General features: G+C 44.1%; 1 protein-coding gene across 1 annotated transcript in view; it reads right to left on the minus strand.

Annotated features, from left to right (window-relative positions):
• Positions 1-8,563, minus strand: part of LOC120989514 (disintegrin and metalloproteinase domain-containing protein 10-like) — a 257,328-nt gene extending 248,765 nt beyond the window's left edge. The window contains exon 1 of the mRNA XM_040417664.1: positions 8,465-8,563. Coding sequence (XP_040273598.1) covers positions 8,465-8,522 — 58 coding nt within the window. The 5' untranslated portion in view covers positions 8,523-8,563. The remainder of the gene's footprint in view (positions 1-8,464) is intronic.
• Positions 8,564-26,241: the final 17,678 nt, after the last annotated feature.

The raw sequence follows: 26,241 nt of genomic DNA on the forward strand, positions 1-26,241 counted from the left end.
ACCTTGTGCAGAATAGACATTTATACCACCATCAAACATACATTCTTGTACTCAGGTCAAGTGCAATGATTCTTTGTTTTAAATTTTTTTATTTGTCCTAATATTTTAGGGGCTACCTACCCCAATAAAAAATAAAAAATAAACATTGTTGGCTACCTCCTCCTCCATTGCTGCCTCCACCTACAACACCACATTCACTGCCTCCTCAACCTCTGACTCCATATTCACCTCCTCCTCTGAGTTGCAGGTTAATAATTTGTAATTTTAGTTATTTTATTTTATTTTAAGTTATTTCCCTATTCACATTTGTTTGCAGAGCAGTTGCCATGCTGTTAAGCACATTTTACTGCCTTTTACATCCCTCTAGCCTTTTCAAGGACTATTTTAGAGCCATTTTAATGCAAAAAAGTGCCAATTTTAGTGCCCTAAATTGAAAAAATTCTTATTTTCAATTGTCGGGTGACATTTTACAATTTTTGGCATATACAAACCCCTGCTGTGCCTGGGTGACAGGGGCCTAAATCTCTCAAAATACTCTGTTCTATTGCTGGGTGACATGAAGCTAGTTTTGCAGTGAATGAACCCCTGCTGTGCCTGGGTGACAGGGGCCTAAATCTCTCAATGTCCTCTGTTCTATTGCTGCGTGACAAGAACCCACTTTTGCCGTGAATGAACCGCTGCTGTGCCTGGGTGACAGGGACCTAAATCTCTCAAAATCCTCTGTTCTATTGCTGGGTGACAAGAACCCACTTTTGCCGTGAATGAACCCCTGCTGTGCCTGGGTGACAGGGGCCTAAATCTCTCAAAATCCTCTGTTCTATTGCTGGGTGACATGAAGCTAGTTTTGCAGTGAATAAACCCCTGCTGTGCCTGGGTGACAGGGGCCTAAATCTCTCAAAATCCTCTGTTCTATTGCTGGGTGACAAGAACCCCCTTTTGCCGTGAATGAACCCCTGCTGTGCCTGGGTGACAGGGGCCTAAATCTCTCAAAATCCTCTGTTCTATTGCTGGGTGACATGAAGCTAGTTTTGCAGTTAATAAACCCCTGCTGTGCCTGGGTGACAGGGGCCTAAATCTCTCAAAATCCTCTGTTCTATTGCTGGGTGACAAGAACCCACTTTTGCCGTGAATGAACCCCTGCTGTGCCTGGGTGACATGGGCCTCGTTCTCTCAAAATCCTCTGTTCTATTGCTGGGTGACATGAACCCCCTTTTGCCGTGAATGAACCCCTGCTCTGCATTGCTGACAGGGAACAAAATTTTGTGAAAACATCTGTTACTAATCGGAAGATGCGCGACTACAAGCGCACGCTGCTGATGGCATTCCCACCTGACAGCGGGGGCACAGTGGAAGCACAAGGCGAAGACAGAGGAGGAGGAAGAGGTCGCCAATGCAGCTGGGGCATCGCCAGCACCTGAGAAGGCAGGGTTAGCATGGCCAAAATGTGGAAAAGCTTTGTCAGCCTTGGAGGTGCTGACCTGCCCTGCAGCCAGTGTATAGTGTGAACGTGTGTTTAGCACGCCAGAGAGCATTATCACAGGCCGCAGCCAATGTGGACAAGCTTACGTTTATTAAAATGAACCAGGCTTGGATCCCACAGGACTTGTCCGTACCTTGTGCAGAATAGACATTTATACCAGCCTCAACCATCCATTCTTGTACTCAAGTGCACTTATTCTTTGTTATATTTTGTTATATGTCCCAATATTTTGGGGGATACCCCAATTTAAAAATAAAAAATAACACAAATCAGTGTTGGCTACCTATTCCTTCTTCACCGCTGCTTCCACCTACACCGCCACATCCACCGCCTCCTCAACCTCCTACTCCTAGATCCAGATTGTTATTTAAAATTTTTCTGTATTTTATGTTTCCCTATTTCCCTATCCACATTTGTTTGCAGAACAGTTGCCATGCTCTTAAGCACATTTTGATGCCTTTTGCAGCCCTCTAGCCCTTTCCAGGACTATTTTAGAGCCATTTTAGTGCCCAAAAGTTCGGGTCCCCATTGACTTCAATGGGGTTCGGGTTCAATTTCGGGTCCCGAACCCGAACTTTATTTTCAAGTTCGGCTGAACTCGTCGAACCCGAACAGCCAGGTGTCCGCTCAACTCTAGTCCCAGGTGCATTGCGGGAAACCCGCGGGAGTGCGCACACAGTTTCAGTCAGTTTTGACTGCGATTGCATTGCGTTGTTCAGTTTTTATAGCACGGGTACAATGTGTTTTGCACGCGCGTGATAAAAAAACTGAATTTGGTACCCAGACCCGAGCTTCTTCACTGAAGTTCGGGTTTGGGTTCGGTGTTGTGTAGATGTTATTATTTTCCCTTATAACATTTTCCCTTATAATAGCTTTCTTTATACAGAATGCTTAGTAAAATGTCGATTGAGGGGTTAAAAAATAAAAACAATTAACTCACCTCATCCACTTGATCGCGCAGCTGGCATTGTCTTCTTTCTTATTCTTTGAGGACCTGCAAAAGATCCTTCTATCCTTTTGCAGGTCCTCAAAGAAGAATAAAGAAGACAATGCCGACTGAGCGATCAAGTGGATGAGGTGAGTTAATTGTTTTTTTTTTTAACCCCTCAAGCAACATTTTACTAAGCATTCTGTATTAAGAATGCTATTATTTTCCTTTATAACCATGTTATAATGGAAAATAATACAGTAAATTGACTTTAATCAATTTACTAACATCATTTCCTAGCAACCATACGTGAAAATCTTTTACGCAGCCCCATTTATTTCTATGGGGCCTGCATTGCGTGAAAAACGCAGAATATAGAACATGCTGCGATTTTCACGCAAGGCACAAGTGATGGGTGAAAATCCCCACTCATCTGCACAGCCCCATTGAAGTGATGTCACGGATGATGTTGCAGATAGCTGGAAGTTATGGATAAACATCTGACTGGCTTGATCCCAAACTAAGGAGCATAAAGGTGACCCCTATAAAACCCTAAGATCTCCCCCTGACTGCTAAGCACATACAAGGGTCTCAGAGGTAGACGATTGCATGCCCTCGTACCTAGACTGTGTGACACCTGAAAACCCTATAATAGTGAGGGGACACGACCACCGGCTCCCTGCACTTAATACGGAGGGAGTCAGGGTCACCTAGAATCAAGCCAGCAAGGAAACACAATACATGAAAGGACTTATCTGAACAAGCAGTAACAGAAGTCTCCAGCAGTGAACACTTCAATCCAGGAAGTAGTATAAACGGCAAAGTGAGGCAGTATGGGAGGGAATATAAAGGGAGGCAATTAGTGTAAATAGGTGACAGCTGGGAGAAGGCAAGGAGATGACAAAGTGAAACCAAAACAAAGAACATCATGCAAGAGGTACAGAAGAACGTCTGCCAGACCTTCTCAGAGAGCTGGCGGTGACAGTACCCCTCCCTCTACGGGTGGACTCCGGACACTCAGAGCCCACCTTCTCAGGATGGGACCTATGGACAGCCCTGATGAGACGAGTGGCCTTAATGTCCGCCACTGGGACCCACATCCTCTCCTCAGGACCATAACCCTCCCAATGAACGAGGTACTGGAGAGAACCGCGGATAATGCGAGAATCCACAATCCTAGAGACCTGAAATTCAAGATTACCATCAACAACAATCGGAGGAGGAGGCAAAGAGGAGGGTACAGTTGGTTGGACATACGGTTTTAATAGGGACCTGTGAAAAACATTATGGATCTTCCAAGTCTGAGGAAGATCAAGACGGAAGGCAACGGGATTGATGACGGACAAGATCTAGTAAGGCCCAATAAACTTAGGACCCAACTTCCAGGAGGGAACCTTCAGTTTGATATTCTTTGTAGACAACCATACCAGATATCCAACATTCAGGTCCGGACCAGGCACACGTCTCTTATCCGCCACACGCTTATATCTCTCACTCATCCTCTTCAGATTACCCTGAATCTTTTGCCAAATAAATGACAAAGACGAGGAAAATCTCTCCTCATCAGGTAAACCAGAAGACCCCTCTCCAGAGAATGTCCCAAACTGCGGATGAAACCCATATGCACCAAAAAATGGTGACTTATCAGAGGACTCCTGACGACGGTTATTTAAAGCAAACTCAGCAAGGGACAAAAAAGAACACCAATCCTCCTGCTTCTCTGCCACAAAACAGCGCAGATATGTCTCCAGATTCTGATTGACGCGTTCGGTCTGACCATTCGACTGCGGGTGAAAAGCAGAAGAGGACGACAACCGAACCCCCAAGCGAGAACAGAAGGCCTTCCAGAATCTGGAAACAAATTGCGTGCCCCTATCAGAAACGATGTCTGAAGAAATGCCATGCAATTTGACAATGTGATCAACAAATGCTTGCGCCAGTGTCTTAGCATTGGGTAACCCAGGAAAGGGAATAAATGCGCCATTTTGCTAAAACGGTCCACTACTACCAGAATCAAAGTCTTCCCTGAGGAACGAGGCAGGTCCGTAATGAAGTCCATGGACAGATGCGTCCAAGGACGGGAAGGAATGGGTAACGGGAGGAGAGAACCCGATGGCCGTGAATGAGGGACCTTGGCACGAGCGCAGGCTGCCACAAAACCCTCAACCGTCTTACGAAGAGCCGGCCACCAGAATCTCCGAGCAATGAGATCAACTGTGGCTCTACTCCCCGGGTGCCCAGCAAGGACAGTATCGTGGTGCTCCTTAAAAACCTTGTGTCGTAATGCGAGAGGCACAAACAACCTCCCAGGAGGTCAAAGATGAGGAGCCTCTGCCTGGGCTGCCTGAACCTCTGCCTCCAAATCAGGATAAAGAGCAGAGACGACCACCCCTTCAGCCAAAATGGGACCCGGGTCTTCAAAGTTCCCCCCTCCCGGAAAACAATGTGACAGGGCATCAGCCTTCACATTTTTAACCCCAGGGCGGAACGTGACAACAAAATTAAACCTAGAAAAGAATAAAGACCATCTGGCCTGTCTCGGGTTCAGACGCTTGGCTGATTCCAAGTAGGCCAGATTCTTATGGTCGGTAAACACGGTAATAGGGTGTCTGGCTCCCTCTAGCCAATGGCGCCATTCCTCAAAAGCTAATTTGATGGCCAACAACTCCCTATCTCCCACATCGTAATTTCTCTCTGCGGAGGAGAGTTTCCTTGAGAAAAAGGCACACGGTCGCCATTTGGCAGGAGAGGGACCCTGAGATAAGACCGCACCCACACCCACCTCAGAAGCATCCACCTCAACAATAAAAGGTAGAGAGACATCAGGTTGTACCAAAATGGGAGCGGAAGCAAAACTCTCTTTGATACTAGAAAAGACCTTAAGCGCATCTACCGACCAGGAGGAAAAATCTACCCCCTTTTTAGTCATATCAGTGAGTGGCTTAACAACAGAGGAATAATTCAAAATGAACTTCCTGTAATAATTGGCAAAACCCAAAAACCGCATCAGCGCCTTCTAATTCTCAGGAAGCTCCCAATCAAGCATAGCGCGGACCTTCTCAGGGTCCATGCGAAAACCAGAAGCGGAGAGAAGAAAACCATGAAATTGAATCTCCGGAACCACAAACACACATTTTTCCAGTTTAGCGTACAATTTATTCTCCCGCAGAATGAGCAAGACCTGACGTAGTACTGGTCCCTAGTTTTGAAAACAGGAGAAAAAATTTAAATGTCATCTAGATACACCAGTACAAATTTCCCCATTAAATGATAAAAAATGCTGTTCACAAAATGTTCAAAGACGGCCGGAGCATTCATCAAACCAAAGGGCATAACCAAATTCTCGAAATAACCCTCAGGGGTATTGAAGGCCGTCTTCCATTCGTCCCCTTCCCTGACCCTGACTAGGTTGTATGCCCCTCTTAAATCCAACTTAGAAAAAACTTTAGCCAAATGATTTATACCCCCACAACAGAAACAAACCCTCCTCTGAGAGCTGATTCCTCTACTATCAGAGGCAAGCAAACCCAGCTGCATGGCCTCCTGCTCAGAGGGGATTGAGAGAGAATGAGGCCCCTGCGCACTGAATGAGACTGCCCCACTGTCCTTGGACTGAATATGACAGGAAGGAGTTGTCTATCCTCTATCTCTAAGATGCCTGTCAATATGAACAGATAGAGACATGGCAGAGTCCAACGAGGCAGGTCTCTCATGAAAAGCAAATGCATCTTTCAATCCCTCCGAAAGACCATGGCAAAATTGACTTCGGAGTGCAGCATCGTTCCAACCAGTATCAGATGCCCATCTCCGAAATTCAGAACAATATATCTCTGCGGACTGTTTACCCTGGCATAAAAGACGCAGTTTGGATTCAGCCAGAGCAATACGATCCGGGTCATCATATATCTGCCCCAGGGCTACAAAAAATCATCCGTCGATCGGAGGGGCCGTGCCCCCACCAGCAGCAAAGAAAACCAAGACTGAGCGTTATCCCTGAGCAGCGAGATGATGATTCCCACCCTCTGCTCCTCATCACCAGAGGAATGGGGATGTAGGCGAAAATGGAGTTTGCAAGCCTCTCTAAAGCGAACAAAATTCTCACTACCCCCGGAGAACGTATCCGGAAGCGAGATCTTAGGCTCGGAACAAACTCCATGAACGCAAGCAGAACCGGTCACCTGAAACTGAGACACAGTTTTACGGACATCTGCTACCTCCAGTGAAAGACCTTGCATGCGGTCAATCAAGGCTGAAACCGGATCCATGCTTAAGGCGGTAATGACGGTTTATAATGTCACGGATGATGTTGCAGATAGCTGAAAGTTATGGATAAACATCCGACTGGCTTGATCCCAAACTAAGGAGCGTAAAGGTATAAAACCCTAAGAGCTCCCCCTGACTGCTAAGCACATACAAGGGTCTCAGAGGTAGACGATTGCATGCCCTCGTACCTAGACTTTGTAACACTTGAAAACCCTATAATAGTGAGGGGACACGACCACCGGCTCCCTGCACTTAATACGGAGGGAGTCAGGGTCACCTAGAATCAAGCCAGCAAGGAAACACAATACATGAAAGGACTTATCTGAACAAGCAGTAACAGAAGTCTCCAGCAGTGAACACTTCAATCCAGGAAGTAGAATAAACGGCAAAGTGAGGCAGTATGGGAGGGAATATAAAGGGAGGCAATTAATGTAAATAGGTGACAGCTGGGAGAAGGAAAGGAGATGACAAAGTGAAACCAAAACAAAGAACATCATGCAAGAGGTACAGAAGAACGTCTGCCAGACCTTATCAGAGAGCTGGCGGTGACAAGTGAATGGGTCCGGATTCAGTGCGAGTGCAATGCGTTCACCTCACGCATTGTACCCGCGCTGAATTATCGCCCGTGTGAAAGGTGCCTAAGTGTGCCCTTCACGGGCAGAACTGGCTTCTCCTGGCTGAGGTTGGGGAAGGCATTCCATAGAAGTAATAAGCCAGAGCGTGTACAAGGTCTAGGCCTATTACTTGTATATTCCAATGCATGCCTGCAGGTGGCAGCACTGCATTGGAATATAGTGATCTTTGTATTCTTTAATGGATACAATTCCATTACTTTATACAAAAGGTAATCTAATGAATGCATTTTGGGGTCCACTTTGCAGTCAAAAAAAGGTTAAAAAAGTTACGTTTTTAAAAAAAAAAATCATTTTTTTTTTTATAAATAAAAATTCTAATCACCCTCCTTTCCCCAAAATGGAGATAAAAATAAGCAATAAAAAAAATCATGCCATTCGATGAATGGTGTAATGAAAAAAATAATATGGCCGATTGCCGTTTTTTCATTGCTTCACCTCACTATAATCACCCCACAACAGTATGAATAAAGACTACAGATTATTCCATAAAAAATAGTCATCACACAGCTCCGTAGACATAACTGTAAAAAAGTTATGGGGATCAGAATATGTTGATGAAAAGAAAAAAAAAATCCAAAGTTTTTATCATTTTTTTTAAATTAAAACACAAGAAAAACTATATAAATGTGGTATCATTGTAATTGTACTGATCCACCCCATTTTGATTATTTTTTTTTCCAGCATCCAGCTATATCATATGCAATATTAAAGAGTGCATTACAAAGTATGATTTGTCCCACAAAATACAAGCCCTTGTACGGCTATGTGAACGGAAAAATGAAAAAGTTATGGCTGGGAGAAGGCAGGGAGTAAAAAATGAGAACGCAAAAATGGAAAATTGCCATGTCAGGAAGGGGTTAATTATATGTAAGCTTTTCTGTAAACTAAGTGTTAACATAAGTGATCATATTCAAGACATTCAGCAAAACTAATACAAATAACTACAGCTACAAACTAGTACAAAACATATGCCATAAATAAAGGTTTTATCATTCCAGGAAATAAGGGAGCCCAAGGCATTGCTCTCTCATTGCTTAGCACAGGCTGTGGATGGAAAGCATTTATTGGATATATTAGACATCCAACTAACTGACTTCAGCGTTTTTTTACTTGAGAGTTAGAAAGTTTGATAGAGCACAAAGAGAGCATCAGACTTACCTATCACAAAAAGGCTCGTAGGTATCAGAAATTGTACAGCGAAGTGAACCAACAGCATTATGTTAGCTTGCTGTGTTGTATGATCCAGAGAATAGTACGCCGGGTAAGAAGGAAGTGCACTGCCAAGCCCTCAATTGCACAAGCATGGACATGCTTGATTTCTGAAGAAACTCAAATAATGCAAACAGATTTTTTTTCTCTCTACTAGTCATAGTTTAGTAGAAAAGAATAAGTTACATGTTTTGTGACACTGGATTATAATTAGCAAAACACAATTGTGATATTATTGTTTTATAGTATTTTTCCTGTATACTGTATGTCTTTGTATCCTGATTTTAATACTACTGGGAGCTTTTGTATCTTACATTCTTATGGTTAGCTACAGCTGAAAATACAGAAACCCTCTGAAAATTAAACCTGGCTTAAGCCTTATTCACATGTTAGAAGCAAGGGCAGGATTTATGCCACACTCAACACTTTTGATACAAGTGGGAAGGGCTTAGTGGGAGTAGCACAGATTAACTATAATTTACATCAGAAACTGGCATAAATTATAGCACAAGTCTGATGTTGATTTTCTGAAGCTTGGGCAGGCAAAGATGTTACAAATTTAATAAGAAACCTGTGCTTTTTAACCCCTTAAGGACCTCTTACATGTATGGCACAAGGTCTGTGGAGCTTTGGAGAACAATCGGGGCATGGCTGCTCTTACCGGCAGGCGGCCATGCCAGGTAAGGGCACCATAGTGCTGCACCACCCCCCTACAGCTCCAAGCGCTCCAATTGGACGGAAAATGAAGACCATTACATCGCAGCGCCAGAAGCTGTAAGAAGCATCTGGGCGGGGGGAGGTGAGGCAGGGGACACCGGTGTTTGGGGTCTCCTGCCAGAGCTGCGATTGGCTGGAACAAAGCTCCAGCCAATGGCAGCACTATAGCTGCACAGGAAAGGGCTGAACTTCCCTGCATGCAACTATTCTAGCTGGTGACTGCAGAGAGGTTCTGTCCTTTTCTGTGCTGCTGTTGGCTTGCTGGGACTTGTGGTGCACCACCACTGCGCTTTTAACCCTTTCCTGCTCAAAGAAGAAAAGAAGAACATCTGGAATTGCTACACTGATTTTTTTCATTTTTTTTCATTTGTAGCTGTTCCAGATCCCTAAACCCCCCTCCGTCCCTGTCTCTTCCCGCCCCAACTCCCTCCCCCCTATACTTTTTTTTACGAATGCCATTTGGTCCGTGCGCTTTTTTTTTTGGTCTTTTTATATATATTTTTTTTACAAATTCCAGCTCTGCTCCAATTTTTCTGCATGCGAGCTGTGACCGCTAAGTGCTGTTCAGTGCGTACCTGTCTGATCAGCACCTGGGTATTATTCTTTGTGCTTTTTTTTTCACATCTGTGTTGATTTTTTTTTGCCAATTTTTTCTTTTTTTGGTTCAAAAAGAAGAAATTGTAGTTAGGGTGTTATATAAATATATATAGAGTTCTATATCTCTATATATACACTGCTCAAAAAAATAAAGGGAACACAAAAATAACACATCCTAGATCTGAATTAATTAAATATTTTTCTGAAATACTTTGTTCTTTACATAGTTGAATGTGCTGACAACAAAATCACACAAAAATAAAAAAAAATGGAAATCAAATTTTTTAACCCATGGAGGTCTGGATTTGGAGTCACACTCAAAATTAAAGTGGAAAAACACACTATAGGCTGATCCAACTTTGATGTAATGTCCTTAAAACAAGTCAAAATGAGGCTCAGTAGTGTGTGTGGCCTCCACGTGCCTGTATGACCTCCCTACAACGCCTGTGCATGCTCCTGGTGAGGTGGCGGACGGTCTCCTGAGGGATCTCCTCCCAGACCTGGACTAAAGCATCTGCCAACTCCTGGACAGTCTGTGGTGCAACGTGACGTTGGTGGATAGAGCGAGACATGATGTCCCAGATGTGCTCAATTGGATTCAGGTCTGGGGAACGGGCGGGCCAGTCCATAGCATCAATGCCTTCGTCTTGCAGGAACTGCTGACACACTCCAGCCACAAGAGGTCTAGCATTGTCTTGCATTAGGAGGAACCCAGGGCCAACCGCACCAGCATATGGTCTCACAAGGGGTCTGAGGATCTCATCTCGGTACCTAATGGCAGTCAGGCTACCTCTGGCGAGCACATGGAGGGCTGTGCGGCCCTCCAAAGAAATGCCACCCCACACCATTACTGACCCAATGCCAAACCGGTCATGCTGGAGGATGTTGCAGGCAGCAGAACGTTCTCCACGGCATCTCCAGACTCTTGTCACATCTGTCACATGTGCTCAGTGTGAACCTGCTTCCATCTGTGAAGAGCACAGGGCGCCAGTGGCGAATTTGCCAATCTTGGTGTTCTCTGGCAAATGCCAAACGTCCTGCACGGTGTTGGGCTGTAAGCACAACCCCCACCTGTGGACGTCGGGCCTTCATATCACCCTCATGGAGTCTGTTTCTGACCGTTTGAGCATACACATACACATTTGTGGCCTGCTGGAGGTCATTTTGCAGGGCTCTGGCAGTGCTCCTCCTGTTCCTCCTTGCACAAAGGCGGACGTAACGGTCCTGCTGCTGGGTTGTTGCCCTCTTACGGCCTCCTCCACGTCTCCTGATGTACTGGCCTGTCTCCTGGTAGCGCCTCCATGCTCTGGACACTACGCTGACAGACACAGCAAACCTTCTTGCCACAGCTCGCATTGATGTGCCATCCTGGATAAGCTGCACTACCTGAGCCACTTGTGTGGGTTGTAGACTCCGTCTCATGCTACCACTAGAGTGAAAGCACCGCCAGCATTCAAAAGTGACCAAAACATCAGCCAGGAAGCATAGGAACTGAGAAGTGGTCTGTGGTTACCACCTGCAGAACCACTCCTTTATTGGGGGTGTCTTGCTAATTGCCTATAATTTCCACCTGTTGTCTATCCCATTTGCACAACAGCATGTGAAATTGATTGTCACTCAGTGTTGCTTCCTAAGTGGACATTTTGATTTCACAGAAGTGTGATTGACTTGGAGTTACATTGTGTTGTTTAAGTGTTGCCTTTATTTTTTTGAGCAGTGTATATATAAATATAAGTACATTTTTAGCCGATGTTCACTTTTTTAACACTGTAGTGAATTTTTATACTACAGTTTTTGCACGCACGCACGATCTGTGTGCGTGCATGCGTGCTGCACAGAGCAGTAGTGTGCTCATTTACATCCGCACATTTTTAAGTTTTTTTGTTTTATTTTGGTGTGAAAAAAGAACTGCAGTTAGTGGTAGTTAGTTATATATATAAATTTCAGTTAGTGTCAGTTTAGATTTTTGCAACGAATGCACCATCTGCGTGCATGCATTTTGCAGAGCGCTGTAGTGAAGTTTTATACTACAGTTCTTGCACGCACGCACGATCTGTGTGCGTGCGTGCTGCAGAGCACCGATCAGTAGTGTGCTCATTTGCATCTGCACATTTTTGAGGGTTTTTTTTGTGAAAAAAGACCTGCAGTTAGTGCTAATTAGTTATATATACACTGCTCAAAAAAATAAAGGGAACACTTAAACAACACAATGTAACTCCAAGTCAATCACACTTCTGTGAAATCAAACTGTCCACTTAGGAAGCAACACTGAGTGACAATCAATTTCACATGCTGTTGTGCAAATGGGATAGACAACAGGTGGAAATTATAGGCAATTAGCAAGACACCCCCAATAAAGGAGTGGTTCTGCAGGGGGTGACCACAGACCACTTCTCAGTTCCTATGCTTCCTGGCTGATGTTTTGGTCACTTTTGAATGCTGGCGGTGCTTTCACTCTAGTGGTAGCATGAGACGGAGTTTACAACCCACACAAGTGGCTCAGGTAGTGCAGCTTATCCAGGAGGGCACATCAATGCGAGCTGTGGCAAGAAGGTTTGCTGTGTCTGTCAGCGTAGTGTCCAGAGCATGGAGGCGCTACCAGGAGACAGGCCAGTACATCAGGAGACGTGGAGGAGGCCGTAGGAGGGCAACAACCCAGCAGCAGGACCGTTACCTCCGCCTTTGTGCAAGGAGGAACAGGAGGAGCACTGCCAGAGCCCTGCAAAATGACCTCCAGCAGGCCACAAATGTGCATGTGTCTGCTCAAAGGGTCAGAAACAGACTCCATGAGGGTGATATGAGGGCCCGACGTCCACAGGTGGGGGTTGTGCTTACAGCCCAACACCGTGCAGGACGTTTGGCTTTTGCCAGAGAACACCAAGATTGGCAAATTCGCCACTGGCGCCCTGTGCTCTTCACAGATGAAAGCAGGTTCACACTGAGCACATGTGACAGACGTGACAGAGTCTGGAGACACCGTGGAGAACGTTCTGCTGCCTGCAACATCCTCCAGCATGACCGGTTTGGCATTGGGTCAGTAATGGTGTGGGTGGCATTTCTTTGGAAGGCCGCACAGCCCTCCATGTGCTCGCCAGAGGTAGCCTGACTGCCATTAGGTACCGAGATGAGATCCTCAGACCCCTTGTGAGACCATATGCTGGTGCGGTTGGCCCTGGGTTCCTCCTAATGCAAGACAATGCTAGACCTCTATTAGCTGGAGTGTGTCAGCAGTTCCTGCAAGACGAAGGCATTGATGCTATGGACTGGCCCGCCCGTTCCCCAGACCTGAATCCAATTGAGCACATCCGGTACATCATGTCTCGCTTTATCCACCAACGTCACGTTGCACCACAGACTGTCCAGGAGTTGTCAGATGCTTTAGTCCAGGTCTGGGAAGAGATCCCTCAGGAGACCGTCCGCCACCTCATCAGGAGCATGCACAGGCATTGTAGGGAGGTCATACAGGCACGTGGAGGCCACACACACTACTGAGCCTCATTTTGACTTGTTTTAAGGACATTACATCAAAGTTGGATCAGCCTGTAGTGTGTTTTTCCACTTTCATTTTTAGTGTGACTCCAAATCCAGACCTCCATGGGTTGAAAAATTTGATTTCCATTTTTTTTATTTTTGTGTGATTTTGTTGTCAGCACATTCAACTATGTAAAGAACAAAGTATTTCAGAAGAATATTTAATTAACTCAGATCTAGGATGTGTTATTTTTGTGTTCCCTTTATTTGTTTGAGCAGTGTATATATACAGTACAGACCAAAGGTTTGGGCACACCTTCTAATTCAAAGAGTTTTCTTTATTTTCATGACTATGAAGGCATCAAACTATGAATTAACACACGTGGAATTATATACATAACAAACAAGTGTGAAGCAACTGAAAATATGTCATATTCTAGGTTCTTCAAAGTAGCCACCTTTTGCTTTGATTACTGCTTTGCACACTCTTAGCATTCTCTTGATGAGCTTCAAGAGGTAGTCCCCTGAAATGTTTTTCACTTCACAGGTGTGCCCTGTCAGGTTTAATAAGTGGGATTTCTTGCCTTATAAATGGGGTTAGGACCATCAGTGGCATTGAGGAGAAGTCAGGTGGATACACAGCTGATAGTCCTACTGAATAGACTGTTAGAATTTGTATTATGGCAAGAAAAAAGCAGCTAAGTAAAGAAAAACGAGTGGCCATCATTACTTTAAGAAATGAAGGTCAGTCAGTCAGCCGAAAAATTGGGAAAACTTTGAAAGTAAGGGCTATTTGACCATGAAGGAGAGTGAAGGGGTGCTGCGCCAGATGACCTGGCCTCCACAGTCACCGGACCTGAACCCAATCGAGATGGTTTGGGGTGAGCTGGACCGTAGAGTGAAGGCAAAAGGGCCAACAAGTGCTAAGCATCTCTGGGAACTCCTTCAAGACTGTTGGAAGACCATTTCAGGGGACTACCTCTTGAAGCTCATCAAGAGAATGCTAAGAGTGTGCAAAGCAGTAATCAAAGCAAAAGGTGGCTACTTTGAAGAACCTAGAATATGACATATTTTCAGTTGTTTCACACTTGTCTGTTATGTATATAATTCCACATGTGTTAATTCATAGTTTTGATGCCTTCATAGTCATGAAAATAAAGAAAACTCTTTGAATGAGAAGGTGTGTCCAAACTTTTGGTCTGTACTGTATACAGTGTATATATATATATATATATATATATATAGTTATTAAGATATTGGCATGCTTGTTCTTCCAACAACATATAACTGTTAATAAAAAATATACTATAAGACTGAGGTTAAAAGAAGCTACAGGTGGTAAATAGGTCAAGCTAAGTACTTAGTGAACCAGTTCTTTATGTTTACATTATTAAACTTTACTACTCTACGAGGTGTGTGGATTTTTTTGTGTGTGTGTTGTGGTCGAGGGTGTGATTGTATGCTAGGGTGTGGGAAGGCGGGATCCAGGGGGCCCAAGTAAATTCTTGCCCGGGGTCCAATCAATATTAAAGACGGCTCTGTTCTGGAGTATAATAATATTACAGGCTATAGCTACTAGAGAGGGGTTGTTGATCCAGGGAGTTATTCTGATTGCCTCATTGGAGTTGGGAAGGATTTTTTTCCTCTAAGGCCTTATTCACACGTCCGTTGTTTCTTTCCTGATCTGTTCCGTTTTTTGCAGAACAGATCTGGACCAGATCTGGACCCATTCATTTTCAATGGGTCCTGAAAAAAAACGGACAGCTCAATGTCTGATTTTTTTTCAGGACCCATTGAAAATGAATAGGTCCAGATCTGGTCCAGATCTGTTCCGCAAAAAGTGGAACAGATCAGGAAAGAAACAACGGATGTGTGAATAAGGCCTTAAATGAGGAAAATTGGCTTCTACCTCACATGTTTTGTTTTTTTTTTGCCTTCCTCTGGATCAACTTGCAGGATAACAGGCTGAATTAGATGGATGGATGTCTTTTTTTCAGCCTTATAAACTATGTTATTATGTGACTATGTTACAATTATACATGGGGAAAGCTGAGTGGAGTAATTTTGTTCAGTGAAATGCAGACATACCTGTGTGGAGAGAGGAGAGAGGCATGTTATAAAAACTGCCATGTGCGCCTCGACAGTTATAGTGCTTTCACTCGTGCTTGACCCCATCCAGTTTCCAAGTCCTTTTGATGGTATAGAAAATTGTACTCACTGACACCCTGACTTTCTTTGCAGTTTTTCATTAGGACAGGCTTTTGGTTTAACTATGATATTCAAACTATTGTTGTATTTCAGATTAAAATATCATTATTTTTTTATGACTAGTTATAGTTTTTTGAGTTGTCCTACTTTATTTAAAGTTTTGCCAGCTTTAAAAACGGCAGATTGTGACATGCCAAGGCCCTGATGTGCTGCCTTTTTTTTACATTGATGATGATGTACGGTGGAGGTCAGGTGACACATCATGTGACATGCGCACTGGGAGTTTCAGGACGTTTCTTTCTGCCAGGTATCATTCCTCTTGTGAGACATGTGGTGTGGTTGGAACTATGGACATGCGCTTTCCCATAATGTGGAAGTGTTCTCCTTCCCTTATTTTACTTTTCATAAATGGTGAGCGCTTTATCAGATGTTTTTTATCTTCATCAATTAGGCCATTTCTCCTTTACGTTCTCCGGCTCCGTTAAGGAGCAGGAGAACGGAAAGGATGGATTCTGCAGATAACTGAGACCTTACTGAAGCTCCGTTACGCTCAGTTAGGTCTCAGTTATCTGCAGAATCTGTCCTTTCCGTTCTCCTGCTCCTCAACGGAGTCGGAGAACGGAAAGGAGAAATGGTGATGTGAACAAGGTCTTAGATTATTAATAGGCTATGCACTTTTGAACTTTATATGTTTACATTGTTCTTGGATACAGTGTTTTGGGAAGCCAGTTGCAATGAAGCAACAACAGAACAGAGTTCCTGTAAGAAATGGTGTTGGTAGTACCCAGGTGAAAGAATGCCAGAGTGGTATAGGGTGGCCTACAATGTCCCCAAATGTTTTGTGCACATGTCTTGGTTCTTCTACCTGGATACGCTGGACCCCAGATGTTGTCGTCCACAGTAGAAAAAGGGGAACAGTTTACTTGGGGATGAAGAATAAATTGAGTCCAGACCTTATAATGAAGTTCAACAACAGCTTTACTTGAATAAACGTTTCTCCAAACAGTTTACAGAATTTATTTTGGTCCCAGCAGGCTTTAGCATTAAAACTGTGGCAGGCAAACTCCTCTCTACTACATCTGTTGCTCTCTGGCTTTGCTGTACTGATAGGGTATCTGTATAACTTAGCTTCTGCTGCATGCTACAACTTCTCTCTGTAGTCTGGTCTGTCTCTAGATTTGTCCAGGGAAAACTTCTCCTGGTTTCTGAAGCTTCAAGCTGTGGCCTCTATATCCAGCAGACCTGAAGGTGCTCTAGCTGGCTGAGACAGGGCACGTCCAGCACTTGCACAACCTCCCTTGGCAGGGGGTAGGCTGGAACTCACTCTAACTAGAGCTCCACCCTCCCTGCAGCAAGTGGGACTCCTCCATTCCTCCACAGAGGGGGGTTAGAATGGAATGGAAAGCTCCATTCTATGTAAATGTAGCACTGCCAAGCTTGCTGCCACCTACTGGTGAACCAGGTAAACTATATTTGAACATAACAGTTTCAAACATTAGAATGCACATTATGAAGGACCTGCAATAACTACATATTATGACATGATATTAGCCCATTAGAGATAGTAGCAGGGTGCAGAGGTGGTAATGCCACTCTGGGGTATTACACGTGCATTACTTTATAATCACGTTTGTTTATATAATATAACTTTAAGTGATGGAAAATTATGTTTTATATATATATATATATATATATATATATATGTTTCTTTAATTGTATTGATTGATGTTAATTGACACTCACCTTACTTATACCATGTTGTATGTGAACACTATTAATTGAAAATGGCCCGCATTGAGCAGCTGAAAAGTTGCTGTTCCACATTGGATGAATAAAACAACTTTTGCATTGGAGTGTTGCCTTCCTCGCTTTATCTGTGTACTGGTGAAAGCTTGGATGCAATCTCCCTGGAGGCGTAAACCCAATTTTTCTAACTTTGGATGGTCATTTGACTGTGCTGCTTCAATTGTCTTTTGTTACATCATATATCCACAAGTGCCTGCAGGTGCCATTTGATTGCCATCTAACCAGTCACCATACCTCATCACCTGTTGACCAGAACTGCACATTCTACCTACTAATGATGGATGTACCGCAAGTTATATTTTACTGCATGCTTGATTCTTCAGACCACCTTTCCACTGCACCAATCCCCAGGGAGCAATGGCCTGAGGGAGTATACCATGACTAAACATCTCCTCAGGGCCACTAACTCAAAAATCATCTGCGCCAGCTTCTCAGGTGTTTGCTGCATATTCTCAAGTAATACTGGTTATACTCATTTATACAATGTATTTATAATCTAGAACAGTTTATTACATCAATAATTTTCTTGTAGATTTGGAGGACTTGGAGCTCATATGAGCACAGCATTATCTTCATTGTTTACCTGCTCACTGTCAACATTGCAGCAGAGAGCCATGTAATTACAGCTCCTCCACCCCATTCACTTGAATGGGAAGGAACAGTTGTAGTTACACTCTGTCCAATTCAAGTGAATGGGATGGAGAAGCTGTAATTACACTGCTAACACCTGCAGCGCTGGTATGATAGACATGATCTCTTCAAACAGCTGATCGGATGGAATATCTGGTGTCAGACCCGCGCAGATCAGATATCAATATCGGAAATCTCACCTAGCCCCGTTCCCCTAATCTATGGAGAACATGATGTTATCTCCAGCAGCAGGCACAATGCAGTGATGTCATCATGCCTCCTGAGCTGACTAGGAGGATGAACCCCGGTCTGTGTGCTTCCCTACTTGGCCCAGCAGGCATGATGATGTCACTGCATATCGTCTGCTGAGGGGAGAGCACAGGCCGGGGGATACACGGGCCATAAGGTATAACAGACACAGCAATGGGACTCGCTTGTATACACACACAGTAATCATTGCTCTGTGTGTGTGTGTGTATACACAACTGACGAGCAAAAGGGTAACAATGTTTTGAACTTTTGACTTTCAGGCTCCATAACTCACCATCCACTACAGCTTCAAACGTGAGACTGCCGTCATTTTATAGACAATCATCTTGGCTATCTCATATGTAAATTCAACTTGCAACTATTTAGCATATGATTAGTTATGTAGCTTCTTGTCATGTAATTGCATTGTTACTGTTTTGCTCCTAAAATTCAAAAATGCAATTATTGGCCTAAGGTCTATGAGGCAGTAGAGTGGCGCAAGAGATCGTGATTACCTCCCCGTGACCTCCTGCGTCCAGTCTAGATCGATGACGCGGTGCAGGAGGGCACGGTGATGTGTTCGTGACCGCCTGCGTCGGGACGCCACAAGCGGTGATGGAGTGAGGAAGATAGGTGAGTATTATTATTTTTTTTTATGCAAGTACCCTAGGGAAGGCCGCACTGGGGGCACAGCATTGGAGGAAGCAGCAGGATGTTAGTCTTGTTTAGGCACCAGTAGGGGGAGGATAATAGTAAAGTGAGGAATCAAAGATTTTTTTCTGTGAAACTCTGCAGAGATGAGACGCGGCTGAAAGAAGGTATCGTGGTGGTCTTCAGGGCCGTCTTTAATATTGATTGGACCCTGCTCAAGAATTTACTTGGGCCCCCTGGATCCCACCTTCCCATACCCCTAGCATGCAATCATGCCCGCCACCACAACACACAGACACACAAAAAATCCACATACCTCGTAGAGTAGTAAAGTTTAATAATGTAAACATAAAGAACTGGTTCACAAATAAGTCCTTAGCTTGACCTATTTACCACCTGTAGCTTCTTTTAACCTCAGTCTTATAATATATTTTTATTAACAGTCATACACTGCCTGTCCAAAAATAAAAAAGTTGCCACAAAAAAAAGCCTTTAGCTTTGATTAAGGCATGCATTCGCTGTGGCATTGTTTCGATAAGCTTCTGCAATGTCACAAGATTTATTTCCATCCAGTGTTGCATTAATTTTTCACCAAGATCTTGCATTGATGATGGTAGAGTCTGACTGCTGCGCAAAGCCTTCTCCAGCACATCCCAAAGATTCTCAATGGGGTTAAGGTCTGGACTCTGTGGTGGCCAATCCATGTGTGAAAATGACGTATCATGCTCCCTGAACCACTCTTTCACAATTTGAGCCCGATGAATCCTGGCTTTGTCATCTTGGAATATGTCCATGCCATCAGGAAAGAATAAATCCATTGATGGAATAACCAGTATGTTCAGGTAGTCAGCTGACCTCATTCTTGGAGCACATACTGTTGCTGAACCTAGACCTGACCAACTGCAGCAACCCCAGATCATAGCACTGCCCCCACAGGCTTGTACAGTAGGCACTAGGCATGATGGGTGCATCACTTCATCTGCCTCTCTTCTTACCCTGATGTGCCCATCACTCTGGAACAGGGTAAATCTGGACTCATCAGACCACATCACCTTCTTCCATTGCTCCAGAGTCCAATCTTTATGCTCCATAGCAAATTGAAGCATTTTCTTCTGGTTTGCCTCACTGATTAGTGTTTTTCTTACAGATACACAGCTGTTCTGTCCCAATCCCTTGAGTTCCCTTCGCATTGTGCGTGTGGAAATGCTCTTACTTTCACTATTTAACATAGCCCTGAGTTCTACTGTTGTTTTTTTTTTTCAATTTGATTTAGCCAAACTTTTAAGTGATCGACAATCATTCAGGATTTTTTTCCAGCCACATTTCTTCCTCGAATACGATGGGTCCCCACTATCTTTCCAGTTTTTAATAATGCGTTGGACAGTTCTTAACCCAATTTTAGTAGTTTCTGAAATCTCCTTAGATGTTTTCTCTGCTTGATGCATGCCAATGATTTGACCCTTCTCAAACAGACTAACATCTTTTCCACAACCACGAGATGTGTCTTTCGACATGGTTGGTTAAGAAATGAGAAGCAACTCATTGCACCAGTTGGGGTTAAATAACTTATTGCCAGCTGAAAGATAATTGCCCATGCAGTAATTAGCCAATAGGAGGCTCATAACTATTTGCTTAGTTAAATCCAGGTGGCGACTTATTTTTTGGACAGGCAGTGTATGTTTTTGGAAGAACAAGCATGACAATATCTTAATAACTATATATATATATACAGTACAGACCAAAAGTTTGGACACACCTTCTCATTCAAAGAGTTTTCTTTATTTTCATGACTATGAAGGCATCAAAACTATGAATTAACACATGTGGAATTATATACATAAAACACAAGTGTGAAACAACTGAAAATATGTCATATTCTAGGTTCTTCAAAGTAGCCACCTTTTGCTTTGATTACTGCTTTCCACACTCTTGGCATTCTCTTGATGAGCTTCAAGAGGTAGTCCCCTGAAATGGTCTTCCAACAGTCTTGAAGGAGTTCCCAGAGATGCTTAGCACTTGTTGGCCCCTTTGCCTTCACTCTGCGGTCCAGCTCACCCCAAACCATCTCGATTGGGTTCAGGTCCGGTGACTGTGGAGGCCAGGTCATCTGGCGCAGCACCCCATAACTCTCCTTCATGGTCAAATAGCCCTTACTTTCAAAGTTTTCCCAATTTTTTGGCTGACTGACTGACCTTCATTTCTTAAAGTAATGATGGCCACTCGTTTTTCTTTACTTAGCTGCTTTTTTCTTGCCATAATACAAATTCTAACAGTCTATTCAGTAGGACTATCAGCTGTGTATCCACCTGACTTCTCCTCAACGCCACTGATGGTCCCAACCCCATTTATAAGGCAAGAAATCTCACTTATTAAACCTGACAGGGCACACCTGTGAAGTGAAAACCATTTCAGGGGTCTACCTCTTGAAGCTCATGAAGAGAATGCCAAGAGTGTGCAAAGCAGTAATCAAAGCAAAAGGTGGCTACTTTGAAGATCCTAGAATATGACATATTTTCAGTTGTTTCACACTTGTTTGTTATGTATATAATTCCACATGTGTTAATTCATAGTTTTGATGCCTTCAGTGTGAATCTACAATTTTCATAGTCATGAAAATAAAGAAAACTCTTTGAATGAGGAGGTGTGTCCAAACTTTTGGTCTGTACTGTATATATATATATATATATATATATATATATATATATAAAAACAAAAAACAGGAGGCAGCACCCATGTACTATGAAACAATCGGGTGCACGCTCTAAGGGCTAAAGCTTACCCAATAGTCACATGTAGAAAAAAGAGCAGCACTCCCGTGTAGGATAAAACAAAATCCAAAAGATTTATTCACCCATAGTGTGGCAACGTTTCGGCTCTACAATTGGACAAAGGCTCAATTGTAGAGCCGAAACGTTGCCACACTATAGGTGAATAAATCTTTTGGATTTTGTTTTATCCTACACTGGAGTGCTGCTCTTTTTTCTACATATATATATATATATATATATATTGTAGCGGGATTAGCTCACAGGACCGCCGTCTCCTGGGATAGACGGGCGCTATAGGCACATAAAACACAGTCCAGTCCAAGCAAGTATGGTGCAACTGGCCTCAGCCAGTTTTATTGACTTTTGCAGAAAAAGAATTAAACAAAACAGTTCAAAACAAATGAAATACCTGGCCGTCTGGCCACTACTTCTAGACAGGTAGTAGTCCCTAACTACATGAAACTGAGCCTTGTGCCCAGCTCCATCAACAAAACACACTGTTGTTTTTACTCACACATAAGGGTTCTTCCCAGGAGCAGAGAGAGATCAGCTAGTGAGCTGTTTGCCCTTTTATAGCACACTCAGGTTCCAAGGTGATTAGCCACAGTTACACTGAATACCTGGAGTGGCTAATTGGAGCAGGGACCCACCCAACTCTCCCTGCTCCAAGCAGCCAGGCCCTTCTAACCAGGTTTTTAACAAAACCCTTGCAAAGAGAAAACCTAGTTTTCCTTGCTGTCAATTCCCTGGCTGCTTTTTAGAACGTATAGGACAGGAACCTAGGTGAAATGTAGACTCCTTCCACCACTTTCCCCCTGGTCCTGTCACATATCCTCCCCCCCTGTTTCGACCTTGGGGTAGGAACACTCTGTGCCCTTAAACAGTACATCCTGGACAGGGCATCTGCGTTTCCAAGCTGACGCCCGGGCCTATGTTCAACTGTAAAACTATAATCTTGAAGAGACATGAACCATCGGGTCACTCGCCTGTTTTTCTCACGGTTTTGGCACATCCATTTAAGGGGGGCATGGTCAGTTACCAGTTTGAATGTTCTCCCTACCAAATAATACCTGAGAGCTTCTATGGCCCACTTAACTGCCAAACACTCCTTTTCTACAATGGAGTATTTCTTTTCATGTTCATTTAACTTTTTACTCAGGTATACTACAGGATGCTCTTCCCCAGCCCTTACTTGCGACAACACAGCCCCTATACCAACATCCGAGGCATCTGTTTGCACAATGAACTCCTTTTTAAAATCTGGTGTGACTAACACTGGGTGGGCACATAGAGCCTGCTTCAGGTTCTGAAAGGCCTGTTCCGCTTCCGTGGTCCATTTGACCATGGTTGAATCCTTCCCTTTTGTAAGGTCTGTTAAAGGGCTCGCAATGCTGGCAAAATTTTCAATAAAACGCCTATAATAACCAGTTAAACCTAGGAATGCTCTGACTTGTTTTTTGTTCAAAGGCCTTGGCCAGCTCTGGATGGCTTCCACTTTGTTTATTTGAGGTTTTATAACTCCTCGCCCAATCATGTACCCCAAGTACTTTGCCTCTTCTTGCCCAATGGCACATTTTTTTGGATTCGCTGTTAACCCTGCTTCCCTAATAGAATTCAGGACGGCTTCTACCCTGGGTAGATGACTTTCCCAATCCGTGCTATGGATTATCACATCATCTAAATAGGCAGCTGCGTATCTACGATGTGGTCTTAAAATTTTGTCCATCATCCTCTGAAATGTGGCCGGGGCCCCATGCAAACCAAAGGGAAGGACTACATACTGAAAATGGCCATCAGGGACACTAAAAGCAGTTTTTTCTTTGGCCCCCTCAGTCAACGGTACTTGCCAGTAACCTTTTGTAAGATCTAATGTGGTAAAGAACCTAGCATTACCAAGCCTATCAATCAGCTCATCCACTCGAGGCATTGGGTAAGCATCAAACTTTGAGACAGTGTTCAGTTTCCTGAAGTCATTACAGAAACGTATGGTGCCATCAGGTTTGGGAACCAAGACTATAGGACTAGACCAGTCACTATGGGACTCCTCTATAACCCCTAACTGAAGCATTGTTTGGACTTCTTGGGAGACAGCTTTACGTCTAGCCTCAGGTATTCTATAAGGCTTTTGGTTGACTCTGACCCCTGGTTCGGTTACAATATCATGTTCAATTATATCTGTTCGACCAGGTAGCTCAGAAAATACATCTTTATTTTTTATTACAAACTCCTTTGCCTCTTGGGTTTGAGATCCTGACAAAGTGTCTGCAATTTTTACCTCTGGTATCTCAAAGCTACATTCCTTTTTCCCACTGCTGTAAGCTGCTAACACCTCTCGGTCCTTCCAGGGTTTGATTAGGTTCACATGATAAATTTGGTAGGGCTTACGTCTACCTGGTTGGTGAACCCGGTAATTCACCTCTCCGACCTTCTCAACTATTTCATAAGGTCCTTGCCATTTGGCCAAAAATTTACTTTCTACTGTGGGGACAAGGATTAATACCCTATCCCCAGGGTTGAAGTTTCTTACTTTAGCCGACCTGTTGTAAACCCGGGACTGACTCTCCTGGGCCTGCAGCAAGTGTTCTTTTACAATGGGCATTACTTTTCCAATCCTTTCCTGCATTTGGGACAAGTGTTCAATCACACTTTTGTAGGGTGTAGCCTCACTCTCCCAGGTCTCTTTGGCAATATCCAAAAGACCCCGAGGGTGCCGACCATACACTAGCTCGAACGGAGAAAATCCGGTAGATGCTTGAGGCACCTCCCGTACAGAAAACATAAGATATGGTAAAAGACAATCCCAGTCTTTCCCATCCTGTGCCACCACTTTTCTGAGCATCCCTTTTAAGGTTTTGTTGAACCTTTCAACTAATCCATCCGTTTGGGGATGATAAACTGAGGTACGCAAGTGAGTTATTTTCAACAGTTTACACAACTCTTTTGTAACCTTTGACATAAAGGGCGTCCCCTGGTCAGTGAGTACTTCTTTAGGTATGCCCACTCTAGTAAACATCTGGAACAACTCCTTGGCTATCACTTTTGCAGAGGTTTTCCTTAGAGGTATTGCTTCAGGATAGCGGGTAGCATAATCAAGGACAACCAAAATGTATTGGTGACCTCTGGCAGACTTAACAAGAGGTCCCACCAAATCCATTGCAATCCTCTCAAAGGGAGTTTCAATAATCGGGAGTGGTACTAACGGACTCCTAAAGGTCGCTACCGGGTTGTGTAATTGACACTCTGGGCATGAATCACAGTATTCTTTTATCTCTTTATGTACCCCGGGCCAATAAAACCTCTGCAAAATCCGGTCTTTGGTTTTTTCATAGGCCAAGTGCCCTCCTAGCACATGTGAATGGGCTAGATCCATCACCTTTTGGCGATGCGATTTTGGGACCACAAGTTGCTCCACAACCTGCCCATTTTGCTCATCAACTCTATATAAGAGTTCATTCTCTATAGAAAAATGGGGAAATATTTTCTCTACCCCAGTATCTTGAGGTACCCCATTGACTACTTTCACACTTTGCCATGCGTGGGTTAATGTTGGGTCCCTGAGTTGAGCTGTCCCAAAGTTATCATTGGAGACTGGCAAGTCAGGGAGACCAATTTCTGGGACATCATCAGTATCACCTGCAAGCACTGCTAAGGGAAAATTCTCGGTTTCACTCTGGGTCACCCCTACTGTTTGCACATTTTCAGTCTCAGCCAGGGGAATGGGATCTACAGCAGACCCACTTAAACACTTATCAAGCATATTCCACATTTTCCAAAACAGAGGAAAATCACACCCCACAATGACAGTATGCAACAGACTGTTTACAACCCCCACTTCATGGGTTACTTTCCCGCACGGGGTTTCAAAAGAGACTATAGCAGTGGGGTACTCTTTTGTATCCCCATGTATGCAGATGACCCCCATCTGTCTCTTTTGCAGCTTCCTAGTGTCCACCAGGCTGCCATGCACAAGAGTCACTAGACTACCAGAGTCCAACAGAGCTTGAACTGAGTGTCCTTCAATCACCAAGCTGCAAGTTTGTCGCTCCATATCTGGGGTCGGCAAGGCAGAGTAGGCAGGTCCCGCAAACAATGACCTCATCCGCCCACTGTCACACTCCATAGGCTCAGCCAAAGGACAGTTGGCAGCCACGTGGCCCAGTCCTTGACATCGCCAGCAAACAATGTTTTTGAACGCCCAAGGCTGTCTAGGGCTAACTGGCTTAAGAGGTCTGGCTAATAGGTCGGTCTCAGTTCCTACTTTACGGCCCTCCCTCGCCCCCTTTAGATTAGGAACAGTCTTACCGCGATCAGTAGACTTCTGGCTCCCTGGGGCCGGCCAAGTAGGAGAGAGGTCTTGGAGATACTCCTCGGTGTTCAGATACCGCTCCACTAGGGCGACGAGCTGATCCACATCCCTGGGGTCCGCTTGTCCCACACAGCGCTGTATCCGAACTGGTAGAGCACAAACAAACCGGTCCAGGACCACTCTTTCCACCACCTGAGTGGCTGTAGATACCTCTGGCTGTAGCCATTTTTTAGCCAGGTGAAAAAGATCATACATTTGCGACCTCGCTGGTTTATCCAATTGGAAAGTCCAGTTGTGCACTCGCTGGGCTCTGACCGCAGATG

The sequence above is a fragment of the Bufo bufo genome, chromosome 2 (assembly GCF_905171765.1).
Source record: "Bufo bufo chromosome 2, aBufBuf1.1, whole genome shotgun sequence".
Taxonomy (NCBI): domain Eukaryota; kingdom Metazoa; phylum Chordata; class Amphibia; order Anura; family Bufonidae; genus Bufo; species Bufo bufo.